This window comes from Copidosoma floridanum, unplaced genomic scaffold, assembly GCF_036245765.1.
Source record: "Copidosoma floridanum isolate Cflo_tuat_1 unplaced genomic scaffold, Cflo_Japanese_pri ptg000029l, whole genome shotgun sequence".
NCBI lineage: Eukaryota > Metazoa > Arthropoda > Insecta > Hymenoptera > Encyrtidae > Copidosoma > Copidosoma floridanum.
The window spans coordinates 6,552,909-6,576,341 of record NW_028321906.1 but is presented as its reverse complement, the minus strand read 5'-3'; the positions used below and the strand labels follow the sequence as shown (position 1 = coordinate 6,576,341).

General features: G+C 39.5%; 1 protein-coding gene across 1 annotated transcript; it reads right to left on the bottom strand.

Moving 5' to 3' along the window:
* Nucleotides 1–1,119: 1,119 nt before the first annotated feature.
* On the bottom strand, nt 1,120–22,928 carry LOC106645361 (uncharacterized). The gene is given in 17 exon segments (XM_089596091.1): nt 1,120–2,337; nt 2,440–3,620; nt 3,681–3,815; nt 3,936–5,356; nt 5,503–5,907; nt 6,041–6,238; nt 6,306–7,928; nt 8,003–8,272; nt 8,405–8,658; nt 8,740–8,900; nt 9,330–9,500; nt 9,616–9,738; nt 9,815–10,085; nt 11,487–11,659; nt 13,426–13,571; nt 20,059–20,202; nt 22,856–22,928. Coding segments are annotated over 17 exon segments (7,233 nt in total). The 3' UTR covers nt 1,120–1,853.
* Between the last annotated feature and the right edge of the window lie 505 nt (nt 22,929–23,433).

Below are 23,433 nucleotides of genomic sequence, written 5' to 3'. Positions count from 1 at the left end.
TTGCGATGCATAATAACTGTGTAATAATGATGTGGTTGTAATAATAGGTTCTTTTTCTAGGTATACCGTGAGATTATATTTTATGTAATGTGTAAGAGAAAATAACATCATGCAAAGTATGCGTAGAGTACGAAAAATTTCTTCCAAAATAATGTACTAAGCAAACCTTTTGTTACAAATTATTATATCCTAAATATGAATGCAAATTATTTTTATCGCTTCAGATCTAAATTTTTTTTTTTTTTCTTGCAAAAAAGCTTTTTTTTCATCGAACAAAGAACAGTGAAATGTATTACTGGGTCATTGGAGCACTTTCGTTTCATTCGACGACATACTTTCCATTTCGGCTGGCATACTTAGCTTATTTTTTTCTCCACTCTTCGTTGGCCACAGATTCGTCTTCGTGCTTTTGTTGTCGACTCCTCCTTCGACTTTCCACTCTCTCCGAAAAAATCTAATGATATATACCAACGTATCATATTATTTAAGCATCACTAGAAGAATATATCATGTTTACACGCAAAATAGCTACCTATATTCGCTAGTAGTGCTGGTGAAATTTTGTTTTTCTTTGAAAGCAATTTGTGTGCGGCGCTAATGAGACTTTTTTTTTAATTTTTTTATAAACACCGGTTACTCAGTGCATTGACCTATAATTTTCTCACCTGTACTACAGTTCACTGAACCTGTATTGAACTTCCTGTACGTTTATGATGATTGAAACAATCATTTTTATTGGCCGTCCTATTTCTTTGCATATACAATATCTAGAAATTATTGTACATTATTCATTAATAATAATAGTACACTTATTTCTACAAACTCTAAATCAACTAAATTTCGCTCAAGATTGTACGTTTCTCTTTTTTACTGAGAAAACTTTCATCCTCAACGCCCCACTTAATGCTTAGATTTGATGAAACGCACAAAAGCCTATTTTGGACGTGAAAGAAAGGTTATTTTAATTAAGGTTTTTGTTTGCTTAACGATTAATATTCTTAAATAAATAAATGAATAAATGAAATAATTTTTTTTTTTTTTTTATAAGTTCTTATTTATATACAAAATACTAATTTTAAAATACATAAAACTGTTATTAACGCATATTAGGCACTTATTCTTCATCTTTTACTTCATTCTATATCATTATATAATATTCCAGCTTAAAAGTGATCAAGTATTTAGCAAAAAATTTAACGCACAGTTTTCCATTTTATTTACAATTTCCACTGTGACAGTGTGCTCATTTATTTACAGTGTTATTCGGTAGATTTATGATTTTCAAACAATTAAAAAAATTTTTTTTTAGTAAAGAAGAAAGTAAAACATGTAGATTTTAAGAAGGCATTAAAAAAACTCAAAATCTTTGATAAATACAATACAGTTTCAAAGCCTTAAACATTAATTGAATCTCTTAGCTCATTCATTATACATAAGAGATTAAGATCTACATGTTCTAATCACTTTTTTTGACGACAATATCATGTACACTTAAATTATAGATTTTTATAACCTATACAGTAAGTGAAGCTTATTTGATTATTAAAAACTAATCATCAAAATCAAATAGCCCTTAGAGTACATAGAAAATTAAATCCACATGACGTATAATTAGTATCATAAAGTATGTTTAATATTCAATTCGGTAACTTATAGAGAAATATAAATTTACGTCGACAAAGGTTACCTTTTGATAATTCAAGTGTAAGCCGATATAGCCCACATCGAGCCCACATTCCTACCAAAAAACATATTCAATTGTGTCATACCGTTTGATACTCTATAACATTAGGATCGTACAAATCATTCTCATTCGCATCACCCATAAAATATATGGCAGTACAAAGTTACTCTTACACAAGTAGTTTATTATCCTGGCAAGCGGGACCCTTGGTTGGATAGTTGCAAGCCCCGGCACTCGAATCGAATGCCAAGTGAACCGGACAGTTGAAAACGTGTAGCGTGTATCGTTTCTTCCAACTGTCCCAATGGCAGGCATAGAACTTGTTGCAGAATTTCGGGTGCCTGAACAAACCTGGCCTAGCACAGTCTGGTTCTCTCTGAAGCGATTCATCGTTGTTTCTCAAACCAGCAGATCCATATCGATCGAAAGGTATACTCGAATCTCTCAATTCGTTCTTCGAACCAACAGGTTTGTCAAATAACGCCTTACCTGATCTTTCGCGAACCTGTGACACTCGGGCATTTCGATTATTTTCCTCAACTCTTATCAGCAATGGTTGATAACTTTGTGTTCTTATCAATTTGTTTTGAGCTTGATTTTCCCTAAACACCGGTGCCAAGTCTTCTTTTTCAGATGGTGGTAGGTACTCATTTGTTACTCTTGTTGGGGGAAGATACGTAGTAGATGACGTTTTTCCTGGAGGAAGATACGTAGAGAGGGACGCTTTTACTGGAGAAAGGTATGTTGTGGACGATGTTCTTGCTGGAGGAAGATACGTCGTTGACGGTGGTCTTGCTGTCGTTGGTGGCAAGTAGGTTGAAGATACCGGGTTACCTCTAGAAGTAACCACGATACCCCTATCGTCTAATGCGTCATTAAATCCACTATCCGAGGTTTTTATCAATCTATTGGATGGTATGTTCTTAAGGAATTCAATCTCCTTTTCGTTCTCTTTGTTACCGTCTACATCAATGTAGATATCACTTTCGTCATAATTCGCAAGATCAACGGGTCCTCGATTTTGAGAATAAACGGGCAGCGTTTGTCTGTTTGGGCCACGGAATATGGAGAACGGATCAGCTTTACAAGTGCACTCTGCTCCTAGTTTTCCGATAATTAATGGATGCAAGTCACTTAATTTAACAATAACTTTTTTGTTTCCATTACCAGTGTCCAATAAATTGGCTCCAGCACGGCTTCGAGTTCTACTGAATGTGCCTGAATAAGTTGTAATCTCTGGCTGTGAAGTTGTGCTTTGTTGTATTCTAGCAAAACTGTTACTGCCACCGTTCAACGGTATCTTTTGACGAATGACATCATTATTGAATCCAGCACCACCTATTGATGTCACAACATTCGAGCCTATCAAGGTTCTCGTTTGACCATTAAAACCTTGGTTTTGGTTGGAGAAAGTGTTGGGTGAAATTTGGCCGTTGGAGAGTCCACTCTTTGATCCCTGAGAAGCAAAAGCAGCAGAGCCTCGATTGCTTGCTACTCTATTAATTGATCCTCTAGAAGCGAAATCTCCAGATGCTTGATTATTCAATAATCTGTTTGATGATCCACGATAGGCAAAGTTTGCAGATGCTTGGTTATTTCTAAAGTTTTCACTCGATCCTTGTGAAACTGCACTTGCAAAAGCTTGATTTCTTAAAATGCCATCATTTGATCCCTGAATATTGTTAAGACCTGCTGGACTTTGATTAACTAAATTTCCACCAGAAAGACTTTGTGGAGTGAAGATTCCTGAAGATTGATTACTCAAGACACGGTTGGATGATCCTCTGGAAGCAAAACCTGCTGCATTTCTATTTATTGAGTTCGAGTTTGTTAATGACCGACTAGATTGCCCTTGTTGAGAGAAATCAGCTGCTAAAATTGGTGTTCCAAATGTTACACCTACTTCAGGAGCTATGGTACTCGAGGGCAAATATACCTAAAAAACACAACAATTCTTAGTCACGTAATAATATTAACAAGATATAGTGGGTATTACCTGTGTTGGAGTAGTTACACCATTCCTCAAGATAGTTGCTTGATTAGTGCCGAATCGATTTGTTTGAGCAGTACCACCAACACCGGTTTTGGCATCAAATTGCGTAGATGTAATCAACTCACTGTTTTGATTTGCCTGGAAAATTGATGAATTAAATATATATATATATATATATATATATATATATATATATATATATATATATACATTAATGGTATGCTTTCTACAAATTAATTAGAAGAGCGCGTAAAAAACACTACTTACGTCTATAGTATTTATCGAACTTTGACCAGTAACTCTTTGTCCAAAGTTACCTTGATCTATGTTTGCTGTATAATCAGAGTAATCGGTATTACCGGATAAGTAATCGTTCCCTTGACCAAAAGAAACACCAACATCTAGATACGTTTTAGAATTGGTGGACAAGTCATTTGGTTGATATGTTTGTCTTATTGTACTAGCAATTGTTGGTACGGAAGTTGAAGAGACAACAGTTCTATAACCATTGTCAAAAATAGGTTTAACAGTTGAAATTGTCTGCGGAAGTTTAGCAGCTTGATAAACAGTTGTTCTGAAATTTTCTAATTGGCTTGTAGTATATGCTACCGGCGAGATAGTGGTACCTTTGTCGTTCTGAATGTTTGGTATCAGAGAGTTTTGATTGATGTACGATTGATCATCCAGTTTTGAAGATTTGGTAGTACTATCAAAGAAATTGGTTTGCGTTATCCCAGGTGTGGTTGAAATTCCTTTAATTTCCAACTGTACTAAAGGTTTTGGATAAGAATAACTCTCACTATTTGTACGCGCTCCAGAAGCTGTGTTCAGGTCGATAGAAAGTTGAGACGTGCCAAATTCAGCTGTAGTTGCTGTTTCGCCAAAGTTTGTTTTATCTCTTGTATTGAAGTTTGTAGTGCCAAAATTTGTTGTACCTCCTCTTCCATTAAAATCTGTAGCTCCTGCTGAACCAAAGTTGTTTCCTCCTGCATTGAAGTTTGTAGTTCCCACAGTACCAAAGTTAGTTAGACCATTTCCTACATTAAAGTTCGTGGTCCCTGTATTACCAAATTTAGTTGCACTTTCTCTTGCATTAAAATTCGTTATCCCTGTTGAACCAAAGTTAGCTTGACTTCCTGGTGTATCGAAATTTCCAGCGAATGCATTCGGTCCGATAAGTTGTGGATTGGGCTTTGCTCGCGGAATACCAGTTCCAATCACATAACTACCACTTCCTCCGACTTGTGCAGTTGTGATTCCTGTTTTAGTTGGTCCAGTTTTTGTAAACCCTTCTTTAGTATAAACTCCTTGATCTAATTTTTGTGTGTTTGTAGAGTCGTACTTTTGCACTGTTGATTGTAAGTTGTCTTCATTTCCAGCATTAATTATAAACGAACTTGGTATACTCGTATAAGAAGATGTTCTGTAGTCCTGAATATCGTTTCCTGGCACCTTATTTGTAATTATGCCATTGTTATAACGAATCGTCCCACGACCACCATTGTCATAATATTCGTTTGTTCTGTAAGTATTTGGTAATGGATTGAGTGTAGTTGATGGAACATAACCAGATTTTGGTGCCACTGGAGTAGTAGAACCATCAAAATTAGTGCCAAATAATCCTGAGTTATCTAGTTCAACAGCTGGTCGTATAATGTTATTGTTTGGTGGGATAACTCCTAAAATAATTTTTGAATAAATTTTCATATCATTTAGAGCCTTTTTGATCGTGAAAATGGTATAAAGTTCAATTAGAAAAACTTTTTACTAAAAGAAATACATACGTTATAAACTGGAAAACATATTTGTCACATTAAGTACTAACCTTGAGAATTAAAGTTCTGAGTGGGACTCGCAGGAGTAACTGGGTTTTGAATAGGTATTCTTGTGAAATCAGTAGAAATAAGACTATTTTGATTAGTCACTGTTCCTTGGTTGTTAAAATTGTCAGTTCTAAATGCAGTATTTTTATTATTTTGATAGTCATCAGGGAATTCCGTCATTCCAGAAGTTTTTACTATATCGTTATTAGCTGAAGTAATGCTTGAACCGATAATATCAGAATTGCCGTAAGTATTTGTTACGTCAGCGTTAGTATTGTAACCAGCTGTATTTATTGCTGAGCCCCGGAAATCTGTTACTCCAGCAGGCGCTCTGCCAAATGTACTTCCGAAAATTACGGGGCCAGTATTAAACTGTCCATCTCGATTAAATGGAGGTGTCACACTAGCTACAAATATATTTAACAATTTAAAATTTTTGTCTCCTAACATCAATTAAATTACCTTAATCAATAAGCGGGATCTGTTCCACATTTGTGATATATTTTATTAGTAAAGATGACTCAAATGTATGCAAGTTACCTGAGTTGATCCTTGAATTATCATAAATGTTTGTTCCAGTGTTGAGACTTTGAGTATTTTGAGTTTTTCCATTCAATGTAAATCCATTACCAATTGGTCCTTGTGGAGCGAAACTCTTCGCTGCTTGATTGGTATACTGAGTGCCGAAATGTTCAGTCGATGTAAGCCCCATAGCTACGTGTGAATGGTAAATTACAGCTATATTAAATATAAAAATTTCATTACACATATTTTGTGGGTTAGTTCTGATGGCTAAATAACTTACAATTGAACGGCGTTGCTGTGCTATCTGAACCAGCAAAAGTATTTTGATAGTCATTGAACGGTATAATAGTCGAAGTAGGATATCCAGAGTTAGCGCTGTATGAAGAATTGTACACCGTCGGTTGTCCAGTTTCAATGAATCCAATACTATTTTGATCTTCGATAGTATTAGTAAATCCAGTTGTAGACAGACCAGTATTCAAGTTATTATTGTAGTAATTAGTTGGACTTTTGGTGTCCAATGCATTGAAATTTGTGTTTTGTGGTTGAGGTACTCTAGTAAACTCTGTGTTTCTTAGGTCATTCGTGACGCTAGCAAAATTTGTACCAAATCTTCCGTCAGTTATCAATTGATTCTGAGAAGTGACATCTCTTGATGCATCAGTTTGACCACCAAAGGTATTAATTCCAGCATTATCGTTTGTTACGCCACCAGTATCTCCAGTTGGAAGATCTGCGTATACAGTTGTGCGACCTGCGACATTTTGACTGGTAGCACCAGCATATCCACTGGTTGTTCCTGATAGATATTCATTTGTTCCTCCAGATGGATGTCCAGTAGATAAAGCAGATTCTCCAATTTTAACAGAACCAGTTGTATATACTGTAGGGACTCGTGTATCTCCAGCCAAGTTATTAATTTCATGAGGCGTTCCAGAGCTTGTCAAATGAAACTGTGTAGTTCTGCCATCACTTTCAGTGTTAAACGTTGTTTGACCATTGTAAGTGCCTGTAGCGGCTGACCCATGATGGTTATCATAATCAGCTGTGTTAAAAGTAACTTCTTTATTTACATTTTGGCCATCAAATCTGTTATGATCATTGACTCCTTTCCCCACACCAGCTCCACCAGCAACACCATTATTGTAATTTTTATCATCACAATCTACACCAGCTCCATTATAAAATGGGCCATTTCCTGCAATAGGAACGTGACCATAGTTTATTCCTTGACCCGAGTTGTCCCAGCCATTGTAATTTTGTCCATCGTATCTATTACCTCCATAAGCAAAGCCATTTACAGGTTTTGCTCCTTTATAAGTTTGTTCGTTATAATTTAATCCTGCTTGAGGACGTGCGTCATAAGTTTGTTCATCATGATTCGAACCAGTATTTATGTCAGTATTATAAATTGGCCTATAAGAATTTTCTCCTGTTCCAGAATATCCAACTGGATTATGAGACGGACCGTCATAAGTTTGTTTATTGGGTCCTAGTCCTACTCCTGCTGCTCCAGCCGCATTATACGTTTGACCATTATAACGAGCTCCTGAATCATCACCTCCAGAGTAACTCTGACCATCGAATCCAACTCCTTTTCCTGCATGACTATTATACGTTTGATCATCAAATCCTCCGCTACCAATCGCTCCACCCGCGGTATGAATTTGTCCATCATATTGACCTAATGATCCAGCAGCATTGTAAGATTGACCTTCTAGTCCTTCTCCAGCCGAATTATATTGTCCATCGTGATTTGTTCGTACTTCATCTGCTCCTGGAAAGTTGTAATCGTGGCCTCCGTTTTCTGTTCCTGTACCAGCAATATTGTAACTCTGTCCGTCATTTGTAGCTCCCAATCCGACAGCACTGTGTATTTGCCCATCATAGTCAACTCCAACTCCTTTAATTTTAAATTAAATTGAATTTAGCTTATTTTGCTGCTACTGATAATTTTTATAATATTTTTATCATTACATAATTTTCGTAACAAATGAGTACCTCCTGTATTTTGTCCATCGTATCTAATTTGTCCAATTAATCCTTCTTGACCTATTATTCCTTCTTGTGGTAAGATTTCGGCGTGACCTCCATAACTTCCACCGTAATGATATGCGCTGTGTTGGCCTCCATGACCAGGGCCGTTACAGTTTGGAACTTTCCATGGCCATTCACAAGTTAACTTCTGTTCGTCGAAAACCAATCCAAATGGACAACGAAATTCAAAAGGAACCATTTCAGGACCACCTAAATGTAAGATTATTTTGTTGTAAAAATTACTTCAAAATTATAATTTTTCACTTACTTTCAAAGAATTGTTTAATAATTGTATAATTTACTTTTGAAAAAATTTTTTAGTACAAGATTGTAATAAGTTACCAAGATCATAACAGGCGAAGAACCATCTACAATTTTGCGGATCAGCGTAAAAACCTGGATGATCGGGACAACGGAATCTACTGCGAGGTACTGGCTCAATTTCACTACTTCCTGGACAAGCAGATCCTTGAGATAGTGATCCTGGCCACACACATACTTCCGTTCTCTCATCAAAAGCTAATCCAGCCGGACAATCAAACTCAAAAACAGAATAGTCGTCAACTTCTTGATTGAATTTCACGCAACGATAAAACCTAAAAAAAATTTATTTAAATAAATTTAGAATTAAAAAAATAATAATAAATTGCTTACGAGAATAAACGCATAAATAATACCTATTACAACTTTTTGGGTGAACAAAATAGCCTTGTCTCGAGCAAGCAAAGGCCGTTTGGGTATTTTCGCGAACAGCGCGGATTTTTCCTGCTGTATCTATCACTCGAACAATTCTAAAATCTGAAGATCTCACATGACTTGGATAGGCGATTTCAGTTCCCTAAAAATGTAGTATAAAAGTTCTCAATTGTGATTGTTTTGAATAATTTTTTAATCAATAATTTAATCCGTAATTAACTAATGGAGTTTTATTGTCATAGTTAATATATCTTCACAAACTCTAAGTATGGAGCTAAGTATGTTACTGAGTAAACAATATTATTTTTTTTTATTGAATAAGTTTTTTAAACTAAAAAATCACAGAATATTGACAAACACTAAAAGTTTTCGTTAAATTTCAAACTTTTTCAGAGATGCCAGCACCATACGCTTTTGAGATTCAAGAGAGTTTACTAAAGCGTATATCCTTTCACTTTTAACGAGCCGGCTTGTGGCACGTATTACCAATCGAGCGATATTTAGAGTTTTCTTAGCAAGTGAACTCGACGTTTTCAGCAGCTGTTAAAGTGATTAAATTTTTCTTATTTACCTGCAGGTCTTTTTCCAGTGACGAAAGTACTACTTCTCTGGTCTTCCTTTTCATTTCAGTAAAGGATTGGTGTACCACTCGAGCGAGCGATTCTCCGCAGTCGTTTTTCACATCGTTCTCGACATCTCGCAAAGCCAAACCAGCGAGTTCTCTTAGAATAACATATTTTCCCTGTAAACAATAGTAATTTAATAGTTGTATGCATATAAAAAGGTTAAATAATTAAAAATTATTAGATTAGCACTACTGAATATGTTTAGATTATAATTAATCTTTAATCACTCGCCTTAATTTTCAATGAAGTTTCATCCTCAAAAGCAATCCACGAAGTATTCTTGAAAGCGTAGGGTGCAGTCAGATCTTCGTCTCTTTCGATTGTCCATTCGCCATCGTTTATCATGTCGCACATCTACACGACAAAATAATAATTTATCAACTAAATATCTCACGCGATTCATAATATTATTTATTGTGTGCAAATATACTTTTTTGCGATCGATCGAGTTGGGCTTTTCTCCCTCCGTAGCCGACCTCGGCGTGTTTTCTTCCGCTTTTTTCAACGTGAAGTGATAAGCACTCGTTGGCGCTGAAATCAGTATTTTCTTTTTCGGTGCGCCCATACCGTTGATGAGATCCACCAAACTGTCGGTGTTTGACATGTCGAACAAGCCCATGAGTCGGGACGGATGGAACGTCAGGTTGGCCTCATCGTTGTCCCTCAAGTAGTGCGTTGCTACCGTAAACAGATCGACATACCTGAGGAAAAATTGACAAGCTCGTTTTATTAAAAAAATGATCAAACCCGTTTGCCACGTTACGCGCACGCCCCGTAAAATTCGTACCAAACTATTTATGTAATTTCAGTTATGTCATTTCGCCCAAATCACAAATTCTTTCGGCTAATCACGCACGCGGTACGCGGATCAAGTGTATCCAAGTCACGCCCATGCGTACAGCATAAATAATTTCAAAGAGATATCCATCGCTCGTAAATCAATGAAACATCAGTGCGTGTACCTCCCGTCGTCATAGCCGACCGTTAAATACATTTGTAAATAAAAACAACGTTGCACGTCCCTGCGTAACATCAACAACCTTTGCGCGGCAAGAAAAAAAAAGAATCATAATTACCAACATTTGTATGCAAAAGGCGCGCTCTAATAGCTTACCGCCGCAAAAATAAATAAATGTAAACCTTTTTGCTCATTCAGCGCACTCTTGTCCAAGCTATAACAAAATAGACCAGTGTAAGTACCGCTGCGAAAGACCATTTGTGCATTATGTCACGCTCACTTGGCAGATGTAACTACTGCGCTCGATGCGTCAATACATCGGAGTATACGCTTTTTCCCCGTTTTTTTTTTTGCTTCTTCGAGTTTGCTTTCATCCATATTCAACGAGGAAATCTCGGGGGAAACTGGTGCAGCTGGTTACTCGCGGCATCCATCGGCATTCCAGTCGCGTGACCCAGACCCCTGTGCGAGTACGCGCGCGAGTGTTCACCGTATAGGGTCTCAAAGAAGGCCGCGGCGGAGCTTTCAGGGTGACGCCCAAGATGAGCCACGACGATGCTCGTGTTCTTGGTTTCTTTCGTTGTTTTTTTTTTTTTTTTTTTTTTTTTTTCTTCTTTTCTCTCCAGTTTGCTTCACCTTCGATTTTACAACGAGGGAGTCTTCTCGCGATGGACGTTACCATAGTTAGTTGGGCAATTTGTCGAGTCCTGAGTCAGGGAGTTCGCGCGAGGACTGACGCAATTTCGCTTGAATTATTATCCCTCGGTTAATCGTTTCTAGGCGCGCGCGTGACTTTTTTTCACCTCCAAATGATTTGCGAGATAAAACTTTGACCGCGCACTTATTGAATTAATACCCCTCGTCCGAGAGACAAAAGATCGGGGGGATCTAAAAATACTCCAAAGACCTACAAGATCCCCTGTATATATTAGCCATAAGTTTTTTTGCTAACCAGCAGGAGCGAGCTTGTTTTTCTGATTCATTAAGGCACCCGAGATCTTTAAAAATAGTCGTAAGCGCCGAGAGACTCCATAAGTGCCGCATAAACCTCAGAAGCGCTGCCATATACATATATATTGTACATATTCCTCGTGTACACGCATATTTTTAAACGATGCAAACAAAACAGTGATAAATTACTCACTTGGACAGGTCCTTGAGCTCAAACTGCTTAGCCAAGTCCTCGGGTTTCGTCGGCAACGCCAACAGGATCATCCGCTCCAAGCTCTTGTTCACCAGCTCGTCTTTCAGGCTTTTCACGAAGGAGACCAGACGCTCTTTGCTACCGATTGTCACGTTAAGCTCGACACCGTCGACCTTGAATGGACAACGTTTACGTAACACCTTTTTTTGACCATTCCACGGATCATTTTACAGTGTAGGTGGTTTTTTTTTTTTTTTTTTTTTTTTTGTTGCGTTTTTGTGAAAACTAGTAGCTTTCGCAGGAATTTCAGGAAGGACGTTTATATTTATATGAATATTCATTGCGTCGAGTGCCTAATCGAGCGTTTAAACCTTTTTTTTCCACAATCTTGACGAACTAGTTCATTACGAAGTTTTGAAGAAAAAAAAACCCCCGCAACATTTGCTATCACTATATCGTTACATTGATAGATGCGACAGTTATGCTGTGAGATCTTTCAGCTGCGCGCGTACCTATATATCAACGACCGGGGAAAAATAATCGATCGCAAGTGCTTGGAAAACCATGTTATGATATCGAAATTCACGCGCTTGCTTTCGCACGACCAGTTCTCGTTCGCGTGACGGGCTTCGTTTTTTTAAGGTAATTACACCAAACAAACTGCCCCTTCGGCTCCGTGGGGACAATTAATTAGAGAAATCACCGGCAGGGGTAAAGACACGCGGGGTCACACCATATTTTTTTTTGTTCGCTAAGAATCAAAAGCACCTCCCGCTGTTGCAACGAAAATTTGTCGGCCACGGTAGGCGGTGATGGGGGACAAATTGCCGAAAGGGGGGTTTCCACGAGTTACCAACCACAACAATTGAGACGCGTGCAATTCCCAGCTCAGGGGACGGAAAAAACCGATCTTGCCCACGGGCGATGCGTAAAGCAACCACTTTTCTTCAACGGGGAAAGGACACCCGAGCCTCGGGCCTTTTTGTCACACACGTGCGAGTTTCGCTTTCATGGTCGCGAGCTTCCCTGTCCCTCTGCGCTCGTTTGCTCGTCGATAACGAGCTTTCGAGTTTCCAGACCACGCGTTTAATAAAACGTTGTTGCGTAACGAGCACATATACATGACTCGCGTGTGTGTTATAATACGACGTGTAGGGTAATTGTTATGCATACATAAAATATATACAATACACGCGTTTGGTACGTAACAATTTATATTATGATGCACGGCAATTATACGGAGTAAGGTGAGCGTTTAATTTTTCGGAGTAGCGTGAGGTGCGTTAAAATTACGCGACCGCGGTGGTTTGAGGTTGCTCTGGAAGACAAAGAGCTACACTCCGTTGCTCGCGAGCTCGTGTAATTGTGTTAATCGTTGATTTTTTGCTGCTGTCGTCGTCGTCGTTTCAGTTAAGTAAATGCTGAATGCATCGTTTTACTGGTATAATAATACCACGTCCAGTGAATGGTGTTGTAATAAATAATATTTCACGCGGGGTTTTTCTTCTCGGGAATCGACGACCGAAATACAATGGCGCATACTTAACGAGTTCATTTTGATTTTTAGAGCCGGACTAATGGTGCACTGTTGTTTCGATGATTTTTCTTTGTTTCGCTGTGGTTCATTTTTATTTTTTCTTCTAATATATTTTTAATACTAGACTCGCTCTAAGTGCGCGAACCATGACAAAATTATTGTATGCAAATTGTGGTTCCAACAGAAATACCGGCAAATCGTTTTTCTTTTTCTTATAAATTATCTCGTTATGAAAAATCGTTATTCCAAAATTGATATAATATTTAGTTACTGAATTCATTAAAATATAATCATTTACAGTTTTTCGTAAATAAACATTGTATGGTGGAATGTGCACAAATAGTGATACTATTAATTGAATCTGGTGTAAATAATGCAAAAAAATTCAAGGAAAAAACTCACCCCTTTTACTATTTCGGTCAATTGAGTGGCGGCTTCTCGTCTGGTCGTTGCCGAACTTCTCAGTAGCTCGTATTGGTCGCTGATCGACAAAATAAATTTTATGCCTGGATTCGCCTCTTTCGCTTCGCTGTACACGTTTTTCCACTCTAGAATAAATCAGTTGGATTATTCATTAATTATAATGTACCTCTTCTTTCCATGTATTATAGATTATACACAGTATATGTCAATCTAATGCTTTTGTGAACTACTATTATTCATCTCGAACAAAAGACATACTGTATCTCTGTTAAATTTTGTTCTAAAGAAGGCCAATCGTACCGTGCACCTGCAAGACCTTAGTAAGGCTGAGTCTAATCTAATCCAATCAGTAACAAGCAAATTCTCGGTATCAAGGGATTTCGAAAACAATTTCGACAAATCATAAACGCGTGCATTCCCCGGAAACGGTGGCAAAAAAATATATTGCTAATTAAAATACAATCGCATCGGTGCGGGATCGATAGCATCTACCCCGATTGCAATAATTAAGGAGGAGAGTAGAGAAAAGCCATTCCGCAAATGCGTGTGTGTACCAATACTCGAGCGTATAGGGATAAATTGTCCAAAAATGCACATTGCATATGTTACGTACGGGTGGACGGGAAATTTCTCTTTTGTCCAAGGCGCAACGGTACAAAGAGGAGAAACAATCCGTCGCCAGGCTGTGCAGATACAACTGCTTGCCCAATCTTTCGGGTATATCCTATGATTTAATATCGCACGGCTAGTATCTCGAGTTGCCGGTACGAGCCTTTTTCCGGAAGACTGGCCATGTAATCTCATTTCCTACACGCTGCCCAGCCTCTCTATGCTATGCGAGTAGATACACACACACATATATATAAATATACAATCCCAAGTGTGTAATAATCCAGTCCCGTGCCCATTGCCGCGGAACACAAACACACACGCACGCGAACGCACACGGTAAAGAAGAAGAGGAAAAAGAGAGAGCTTTGAAATTCTAATGAGGCATCAAAGGCGGAACTGCATCGGGCACTCGAGGAGAATAAATAAATGAATAAATAAATGTATCACTTATCCCCTGCTTTTTCTATTTTTTCATTCCATCGACTCGCGGGTCTCGGTGCCATGCCATCAATCATCCGCCCGAGCCAACGTTGCAGGGGAGATTAATCTGTATACCTGGAATCGCTAAAATATTTCTTCCTCGTGTACGAATTTCACGGGTATAATTTTAAAATATTCAATATCTCCTGAACAGCAGCGGATTTAAATAAGGGAAAATCCGCGGGATGAAAAATTTTAGGCTTGACGATGATTTGCGATGTTTTAGCGCTGTTATTTCTCTTGCGAAATGTATACATGGATAAGGTGAAGGTCGAAGCGTGTGATTTTTCTTTTCATCCGCAGTTTGTTTGCGGCCGTAATATATATATCTCAATCGGGAGTGGTGCGGTTGTTGAGTTTATCGGCTCGCTGGACCATACTTCTTTCCGCAAACGATCGATTTACGATATACCGGGGAAATTGAGCGTGCACTTTGTGTGTCTTGCTCCTTTGAATTTCAAATGCTGGAACAACTGTTTCATGTATATTTATGCATTTTATTGGTTGTTTCTTCGACTTTCGGTGTTCAATAGATTAGTGATGGTTTTATGCGATCGGCAATCACTCATATATAATCGCGCAACTCTAGTTTTCGAAACCAGAAGCTGTAAACTGGCTGTTTCAGTGCCCGTGAGTTTCTTCGCGCATTTTGTAAGGGCTTATTGATTGCCTATAGAATCATTGTGAGCTAGGATTAAACCCATGACCCTGTGCGTTGATATTAACAATATATTATACACACGAGAGCATATAAACGTACATGTAGGCAAGCTCAAACCATGTAATCCTGAGTGCTAACATTTGTTACGTTATTATTTAAAATTAAGCGCGGTGGGAGCAGTTTGATACGAGTCAACCACCAGTTTTATTATTTGTTGCTATAGAGGTAAGTTAATACGGAATCCTTGTACCTTTCCACGCCAATTACCAATTAGATTTCTACTATTGCTGAGTAAGTTTTCTTTTTTTAGAATTTATAGCTCTTCGTTTGAGTATTATTGATGTCGTTTTAATCAAGATTTATTTTCAGTTTTTCCATATTGGATAAGAAAGATATCCAACGTACATGGAATTTACTAAATGAAAAACGGATATCCTTGAGAACCCATGATTCTAATGGTAGTACTCACTAAGTTTTTCTTATGGGCAAAGACATAAAAGAAACCGATAGATATACTTTAAAATGTACAATAATAAACTTAGGCATTAAATTACAATAATCGCAATTTGAAATAATTTAAACAGCCTTCTTTAGGCATTTCGGCGGAGATGTCACGCATTTGTTACTCACCATATTATTTCACGTAAGTAATTAATTATCAAAATATTATGAGTAACCAAAAAGTTATTAAAATATGATTAATGAAACAAAAAAAAAACTTTTATGTTCAGCTATCTGATTGTTGTATTGTTACAATGTCCATATTAGCAAAGCAAAATTATGTCCAAGTCAAATTAAATATCATATATATAGGATACGCACGGTTTTAAGGATTTCGTGTTGATTGTACCAGTAATGGTGTAGAATGACAAAAAGTATCATTTTATCACTTTAAACCATAAATTAGTGTAACGTTGAACTATAAAAAACCATTGAACTACAGATTTTCTGATGACTATTAAATCTTCAACAATTTCGAACGTAAAACTCATCCCTGGCTCCAAAACACGGGTTTGGATTCATTTGCCGCGTAAATCAAAGTATCTGAATTATTTAAATACTTAATTTCATACACGTGATGCAAAAATTTAACTTTTTTTCTTGAGCCACCAATGCAACGTAAGTACCTCTTTAGTTGGCATTCATGTACACGCACAACTCGCCAAACCACCAAAAATCTTTTGTAAGACAAGCGCCGATTGGGGATACCCTAAAGATACTCCCGACGCGGACTCTCGTGACCGCGCGAGATTGGAAAAACGCATCGCGAGTTGTACAATCGCAAATTCAATGTCTCGAATGCGGTAAGACCCGAAACGCGTGCAACGAAATACGTATATATATATATATGTAATGAACCGCACGCGGGTGTGGGTATATCATAAGTACCCTCGCCGCAACGAAAGTAAATTCAAACGAAGGACGCGCGCTCCTCCCCCGCCCGTCAATTTGCTCAATTGGAGCGGCGTCTCCCCGACGACGGACGTTCGGGCTTTCACTTTTCACCCAGACCCGGACTACTTGTGGGCCATGCGAGGCTGTTATGCTCGTATACACTCACGTGTCGGTCTACTGGAAACACAAAGTGGCTGCACGTTGTGTGTTACATGCTTACCTTACACACGCACTTGCCAACACGAGCCAAAGTGAAATATGGCCATTGGGTGCCCGGTTGATTATAAGCCATTGGGACCAACGTGCACTTGTACAATTGATAATTTCTCTTTTGCAAGTATACATATGGCAACTTTATTGATTTTCCAGCATTTTTTGCAAACCGATCAATCGGAGCGATTGCCGATCATCGCGATCGAATGGTCTACTTGTACTGTTATGTCATTGTGGGTATGCCCGAGATTGAATAATCTCAATTTTTCTGCATTATCATCTATAGCTACTATCGAGCAAAGTGTATATACGAAAATACACTATTTTTAATTAACTCGTCCGACGACGTAGTTGTCAAACTCCAATTCAGCATCGACAAGCCGAGGAGCAATTGACCACCTGTCAGTAGTACCTATTGACAGTCCACACGAATTCGGCAAACGTACTAATACTTTTAGCTTTTCCTCTGATTCTTGGTATAACTTCGATTTCGTACATTTTCAATCCTCTCTAATGAGGCTCCGGACGCCTTGTTATATCATCGTCTCGAAACGAGACCTGCAGCGCGAGCGTATTAGTACTGCGCCCACGGGCTGGTGGGTAGTATCGGCGGGTTACGTGAGTCCGATGGAAATTCATGGCTCGTTGCTGTGGACGATAATGATAAAGTTGTAATGGACTAGCAAAATAAATTGAAAACTGTATGGGGCCCTGGTGACACGAGTTGGGGGCATTTTGTGACATCATCGATGCATCGTTTGGAAATTATGATTGGAATATATTGAATGACTTCTAGCGTACGTCTCTCGATACCCTTGCAGATACATGGAAGTTAACAATTTTTTATCCAACTAAACAATGATTAACAGTTGAAAGATTAATAATATTTATTATTATTTTTCATTAAGTATTGATTGCTTGACTAAAACTTTATTTGATTAATAAATTCAATAGTTATTCTCATCTACCGTGCTTTCAATTAATCCATGATTTATATTTAAATGATTGATATAACTATGTAGAAATTTTGTTTAAATACTACCAACCTTGATAAATAATTATGACGATTTTATTGCTAAGAAATAAAAGTTTAATCACAAGAGCAGACGATGAAACACCAAGGCTGAACGATTAAAATTTTTTGCAACTTTTCAACAACCGATCCCTCGCACATGGATATATCGTTTACTAAGAGGAGGTGTAATCACTTATTGTTCATTACAAAGAATTTTAATCGGGACTCAAAATATGCTAATTTACACTCGCTCTACGATGGCTTTTTTTTGTTCGAGATACACACTCGAGTAGAAAACAATGGCGCATAATTAATAAACATACCGGTGAATTGCCAAAGATACACGCGCGGAAAACCACTGCATCGTAAAATCTGAATATTGTGAAAATGAATATTATATATTATCTTGGATATAACACCGTAAGAGCCGATTAATCATACGATTTTAAGGGAAAAAAAGGTGCAGCAATCCAATTTCTTCCTCCGTAACGAAAAAAGAAGGTACTAAAAATCACAGAACGAAAAAAAAAAGATCGGTAAAGTACACAGATGCAACCGATCATGCAGGTAAGGGCTTGCCGTGTAAAAGAAAAAGGACGCTCGTAAATATTCATCAGGCCGGTCCTCGTATTTACGCACAAGCTTTTTTTCAACTTGGCAACGCAATCTTTTCGATCCGATTTCGAGGCTGGTTCCTTTTGCAGATTCGCGTGTGCGCGTTGCGTAACGCGAAATACATCGATCTCCCGTAAGGTGGGGGACATAACAATGAAGAAACAAGTTCGCGAATCGCCTGCAGCTAGGCCCAAAATATATATACGTATCGGGGGTATATGTGGCACAAGATGGGCTCCAGGTGGACGCGCACGCCTATCAAATTTCGGACACCATCCGCCTGCTGGTAGTCATACCGATCTCCATTTCTAACGCTATGCGTAGCTTTGCGGACCAACAGCGAAAATACAATTAACCAAAGGATTTTTTTAATGGTACTCTTTACACGCTAATGGCAATCACGTATGGTTAATTGATAACCCACGATCTCCGCGCGAGAGGGAGGATGAAAATCGGCTTTCGCCCGGTGATTTACTTCCATTAGCTCGAAACTTTCGCGAGCTCGTTTTTTTTTTTTTTTTCTTTCTTTTTTCCGAACCTCGTATTTGCGAATGAATGTATACGTTCTCTCTGTTTCCAGGCGTTGCACAAGCTGGCCCGAGCTGTAAATTATTATGTAAAGCAAAAACACACCTCGGTCAATGTTTCGATATAATTTTAAGGCTCTCTGTACTTCTCTCCGGTGCATTGTGCACTTTCCCATCGCTACCGATGTTTTTTTCGACCCAAACACACTCTCGAACGATGCATTTTTATATCACTCATAAATCAGCAATGCGTCTCGAAACACGTGTCTGCCATCCAGGTCGGACCAAAGCCACCGATTTCTCGGTCTGCAATCCTTCTACAGCTGCGGCTGTTGTTATTGTTATTTTTTTTTCCCTCTAGCAAAGACAAAGTGGACGCTCGGACGTGATGATTGCTCGTTAATTGCTCTGTCGAGCTCACGATTGCGAAATATCGCCAAAGGTGTGCGCCTTCGCTGGGGCACGCGTGTGCATCAGCTCCAGCCGGCCTCGTTCCACAAGCCCTCTTCTGACGATGCGCGTGCGTACTCGTATCACTCGAGGTGCCGTACGAGGGGATGGGCTTTCTTCTGTACGCACCTATACACGGCTAAAGAAGAAAAAGAGATTGTCCGGCGCAATCGAGTTTTTTGTTGTTGTTTGGCAAGTATTGTGTCTTGCACAGGGAGCTCCACCGGAGAGATTAATGAAATAATTTAACGATAATTGGACGCTATTCCCTCCAGAAGAGAGGAGGGGTCGAAACGCCGCGCCAGTGAAGAAATACCATTGCTGTTGGGAAAATCAAAAGAATTTTTCGGCATACCCGAAACTATGCAAGGAGGAATCTGGACTCGCGAGTCAAATATCGCATTTAATTGTGGCACCTTCATCAGCACCAGCTCGTTGCCTTAAACAGCGTCGTCATCGCATCGAGAGAGAATCATCGCATGTGTGTTGTATGCGCAAGAGAGAAAAAAAAAAAAAAAAAAAAAGAAAGAGGACGCCCACGCGCTACGAGAGGCAACTGAGCACCGGAGGCGTCAAAGGATCTTCTCCCTACCTCTCACTCTTGGTTTGTTGCAACTTGTAGAGAGGCACATAGGTGTACTCACCGGAAGCGTCGAGGCTCTGCAGGTCGTGGCCTTGGTGGACCAGCGTGGTGCAGCTGCAAAGCGCGTTCTCCAGCAGGTCGAGCTCCCGAGTCGACGTGTAGCAAACCACTTCCCGCCCCGGAGATGCTGCACCGTCTGGACATCCTGCAATGACAAAATGGGACAATTTACTGTATATGCTTGGGTTGCGATGAGCAGTTTACGGTGTTGGTGGGTGGGAGCGAAAATATTTGATAATGAGCACAGGTTGGTGTTGAAAGGCAAATACATTTAATTGAGAAATCGTGCGCCTCGCAACAATCGAAGGAGAGAAGCGTTGAAATTCAGGGGCGAGTCGGTCTCTTTTTTAATTGTTGCGGTGTCAGCTAATGGTCTCCCGCGTACTTTTCTCAGGCCCTTTTATTTTCTTACTTATGTATCCAGGCTCGTGCGACTCGAATGTTGTAAGCGATTTACTTGATTGAGCATGAGGAGAGGGAAAAAAATGGGGTATCGGGTTGGTTCCCTTTATAAAGTTACTTTTTATATAATATATTCCCGTACAAATCGATGGTATATACATCTTACTTTGAGCGGATCTCATTTGTGCAGCTCTGATTTTTTTTTCTGTGGGAGCTTGGGTCGTATATTCCCCGGTAAATGGTAATGATTTCATTGTTCGATACGTGAAATATATACAAGTATACGTAGAGACGTTTTGTGTGCTTTGGTTCACAACCTTTTATTTTTTATTTTTTATTTTTTATTGTTACAGAAACGCGAATGTTATACACGACCGTAGATAATAGTATTGTCAATAGCAGAGTGGCGGAAATCCACGGAGAAAAAGCGAGGGAGCCGGAAAACTGGCACGTGTGACATCACCGCCAACGACGACGCAATCCTCGCTCCTTTGCATCACGGAGGTGCGCGTCATTCGCTCGGAAAAACCATATCGTCCGGAATTCACCTTTTACAGTTTCATTAGCCGCGAGTAGCCGTACAAGTAGACGAAATTTTTTCCATTTCACAGCTAAATTAGCACTCTCTCTCTCTCTCTCCCTCGAAATAGGAAGTTGGTGCACACGCACGCCAGCGCACGAGTTATAGATATACGTGCGCACCGAGTTATGTATATAATGTGGGGCGAGCGCGTGTTTTATAATCGACCCGCGCCTTTTTGCCGACTAGCAAACAAGTGGAACTTATTATTACAGCGCTCGACGCGTAATACGCGATTAGCGAAAATTTCGTGTGTCCCCGTAAAACCCGATAATACCTTTAATTTGTTATCTTGGAAAAAAAAGTAAAAAAAAAAAAAAAAATTAAATGCGCACGCAAACCGATATCCTAATCGAGATACCATCGAGCATTAGTATATACGGGATACCCGAGCCAAAGGATCAATTCAAAAAAGATCTCGAGTTACTTTCGATGTATAAGCTTAGCACGACAATAAGCGCTTGGTGTTGTATATCGTATCGGGCATAAATCTTCCGGGTCTCCGATCCTTTGGATGATAATTCAATTGAAAAATAAAGACATAAGGCACCAAGTATATACATGCTAATGCTATTGTTTTTCAGCTCACGAAAAGGCACATTTATCAATTCCTCCTCCTCGCAGGTGCCTTTTTTCTGAAATTTCAATTATTTTCAAGTTGCAAATGAATTTGTGGATATAGAAACACGGAGCAAAAATGCGGAAGGCACGTGCAGGAAAAAAAAAGTCTAGTAAAAAATAGTTTCCAGCAGTGAGTAGGGGAAAAAAAGGCGATACATTATCATAAGGCGCGAAATTCCGCGGAGACGCCTATACGAGCTTAGCGCTCTATTGCACCGCAGGCAGTGGTAAACGTACATACAGGTATAAATTGCACTCCCGTGGCGGCATATACGAAACCACCCAACAGCTGATGCGCCTCCGGCCGAGCGACTTTTCCGCGAAAGCGGGCTTTTTTGCTCTTACGCGAGCAGCAGCATAAACAACGCACCGAGCCTGCGGTGAAGCGGAATCGAAGAAAGGAAACTTCTTGCTTCCGAGGAGGAGCATCCTGACAATAAAAAAACCAATATAAAAAAAAAAAATATGGTCAAAACATACGGTGGAGGGAGTTGGTCGTCCGCGTTCCCACTTCCGCGGGGTGTGGTAGAGGAGGACAAACAAACTGATGAAAATCCAAAACGATTTACGTTACCAGAGGCAAAGAAATTGTCATCAAAGTTGTTGCGTGTGGTTTGTTTTTTCACGATCGGCGAAGCAAAGACCTCGCGCTAGTATAATATACATTTATGCAAATCGACGCGCGGAACAATGTGAGTAATGAGAGCAGAGGCATGCATGTATACATGTACGAGATGTGTAATTTTTCATGGCTCATCTCGAGAGGGAACAATTGTCAAGCGTGTAACGTGAGTAATTTTCAATTACAGTTTGACTTATATAAATCAAATGTTAATATACGGATGAGCCATTAAATTATTATTCAACATCTCCATAAATTCAATGTATTACGACCGAGCGCGTTTGTAATAAAATTTTCACTTTTGGCGCGTTGGATAATAATTAAGTATGTCCATGTTATCAGGAAAGTCCACTATTGCGCAATCGATTGCGTTTTGAGTCTCTTTCGCGATTACCGTGTTTTCCAAGAAAATTTTGGGTCTACAGGCACACGAAAGTTCATCAATTTGGATACACACAAACACACACTTTTCCAAAAATGTAGGAGGAAAAAATAAAGACATCCCAAGCACTTTAGAGGGAAAAGGTAGGCGCCGTATCTACACGGGCTGTACGTAGCAAAAGCACAACTTACTCAGCGCAGTCGCGGTACAGATCAGCAGTAAAAGCCCGACCAGGTGGCACACGCGTCGGGATTGACGCGCCATCCTGCCAGCTCGTCCTCTTCGCTCGACGTTATCTTGCACAATTTCTCACCAACTCCGATTAGGCAAACAAATAACAAATGTCTTCTCTTTTACCTCCAAGGGAAAAAAAAGGGTCGCGTTTCTATCCGATCAGTCGTCGCGCGGAAAATCGGTTTCTGCAGGAAAATCGGCTCCAAGCCCGAGACATCGGTCCCTCCACCGGAAGGATGGCTCCTCTCTACTCTTCCTATTTTACTTCCCTTTTTCTTTTAAAAAAAAGGGGGGGTCGGGGAGGTAGTCGCGATCGGCAGATCGGTTGAGGTCTGAGCTGTGACTGAAGCCGGGGATTCTGCGAGCTCGGACTTTAAGACAGTCCTGCCGGTGCCTGCGAGCAAGCGCGGCTCTCTTTTGCGGCAGCGCCGGTGGCTTTGCCGCACCACTGCGAGCTACACGTATATACGGGTATATTATGCGCCCAGGTCTTTCGCTCGAGAGCGCGGGGGAGGGCGTGCGTGAGCGTGTGCGT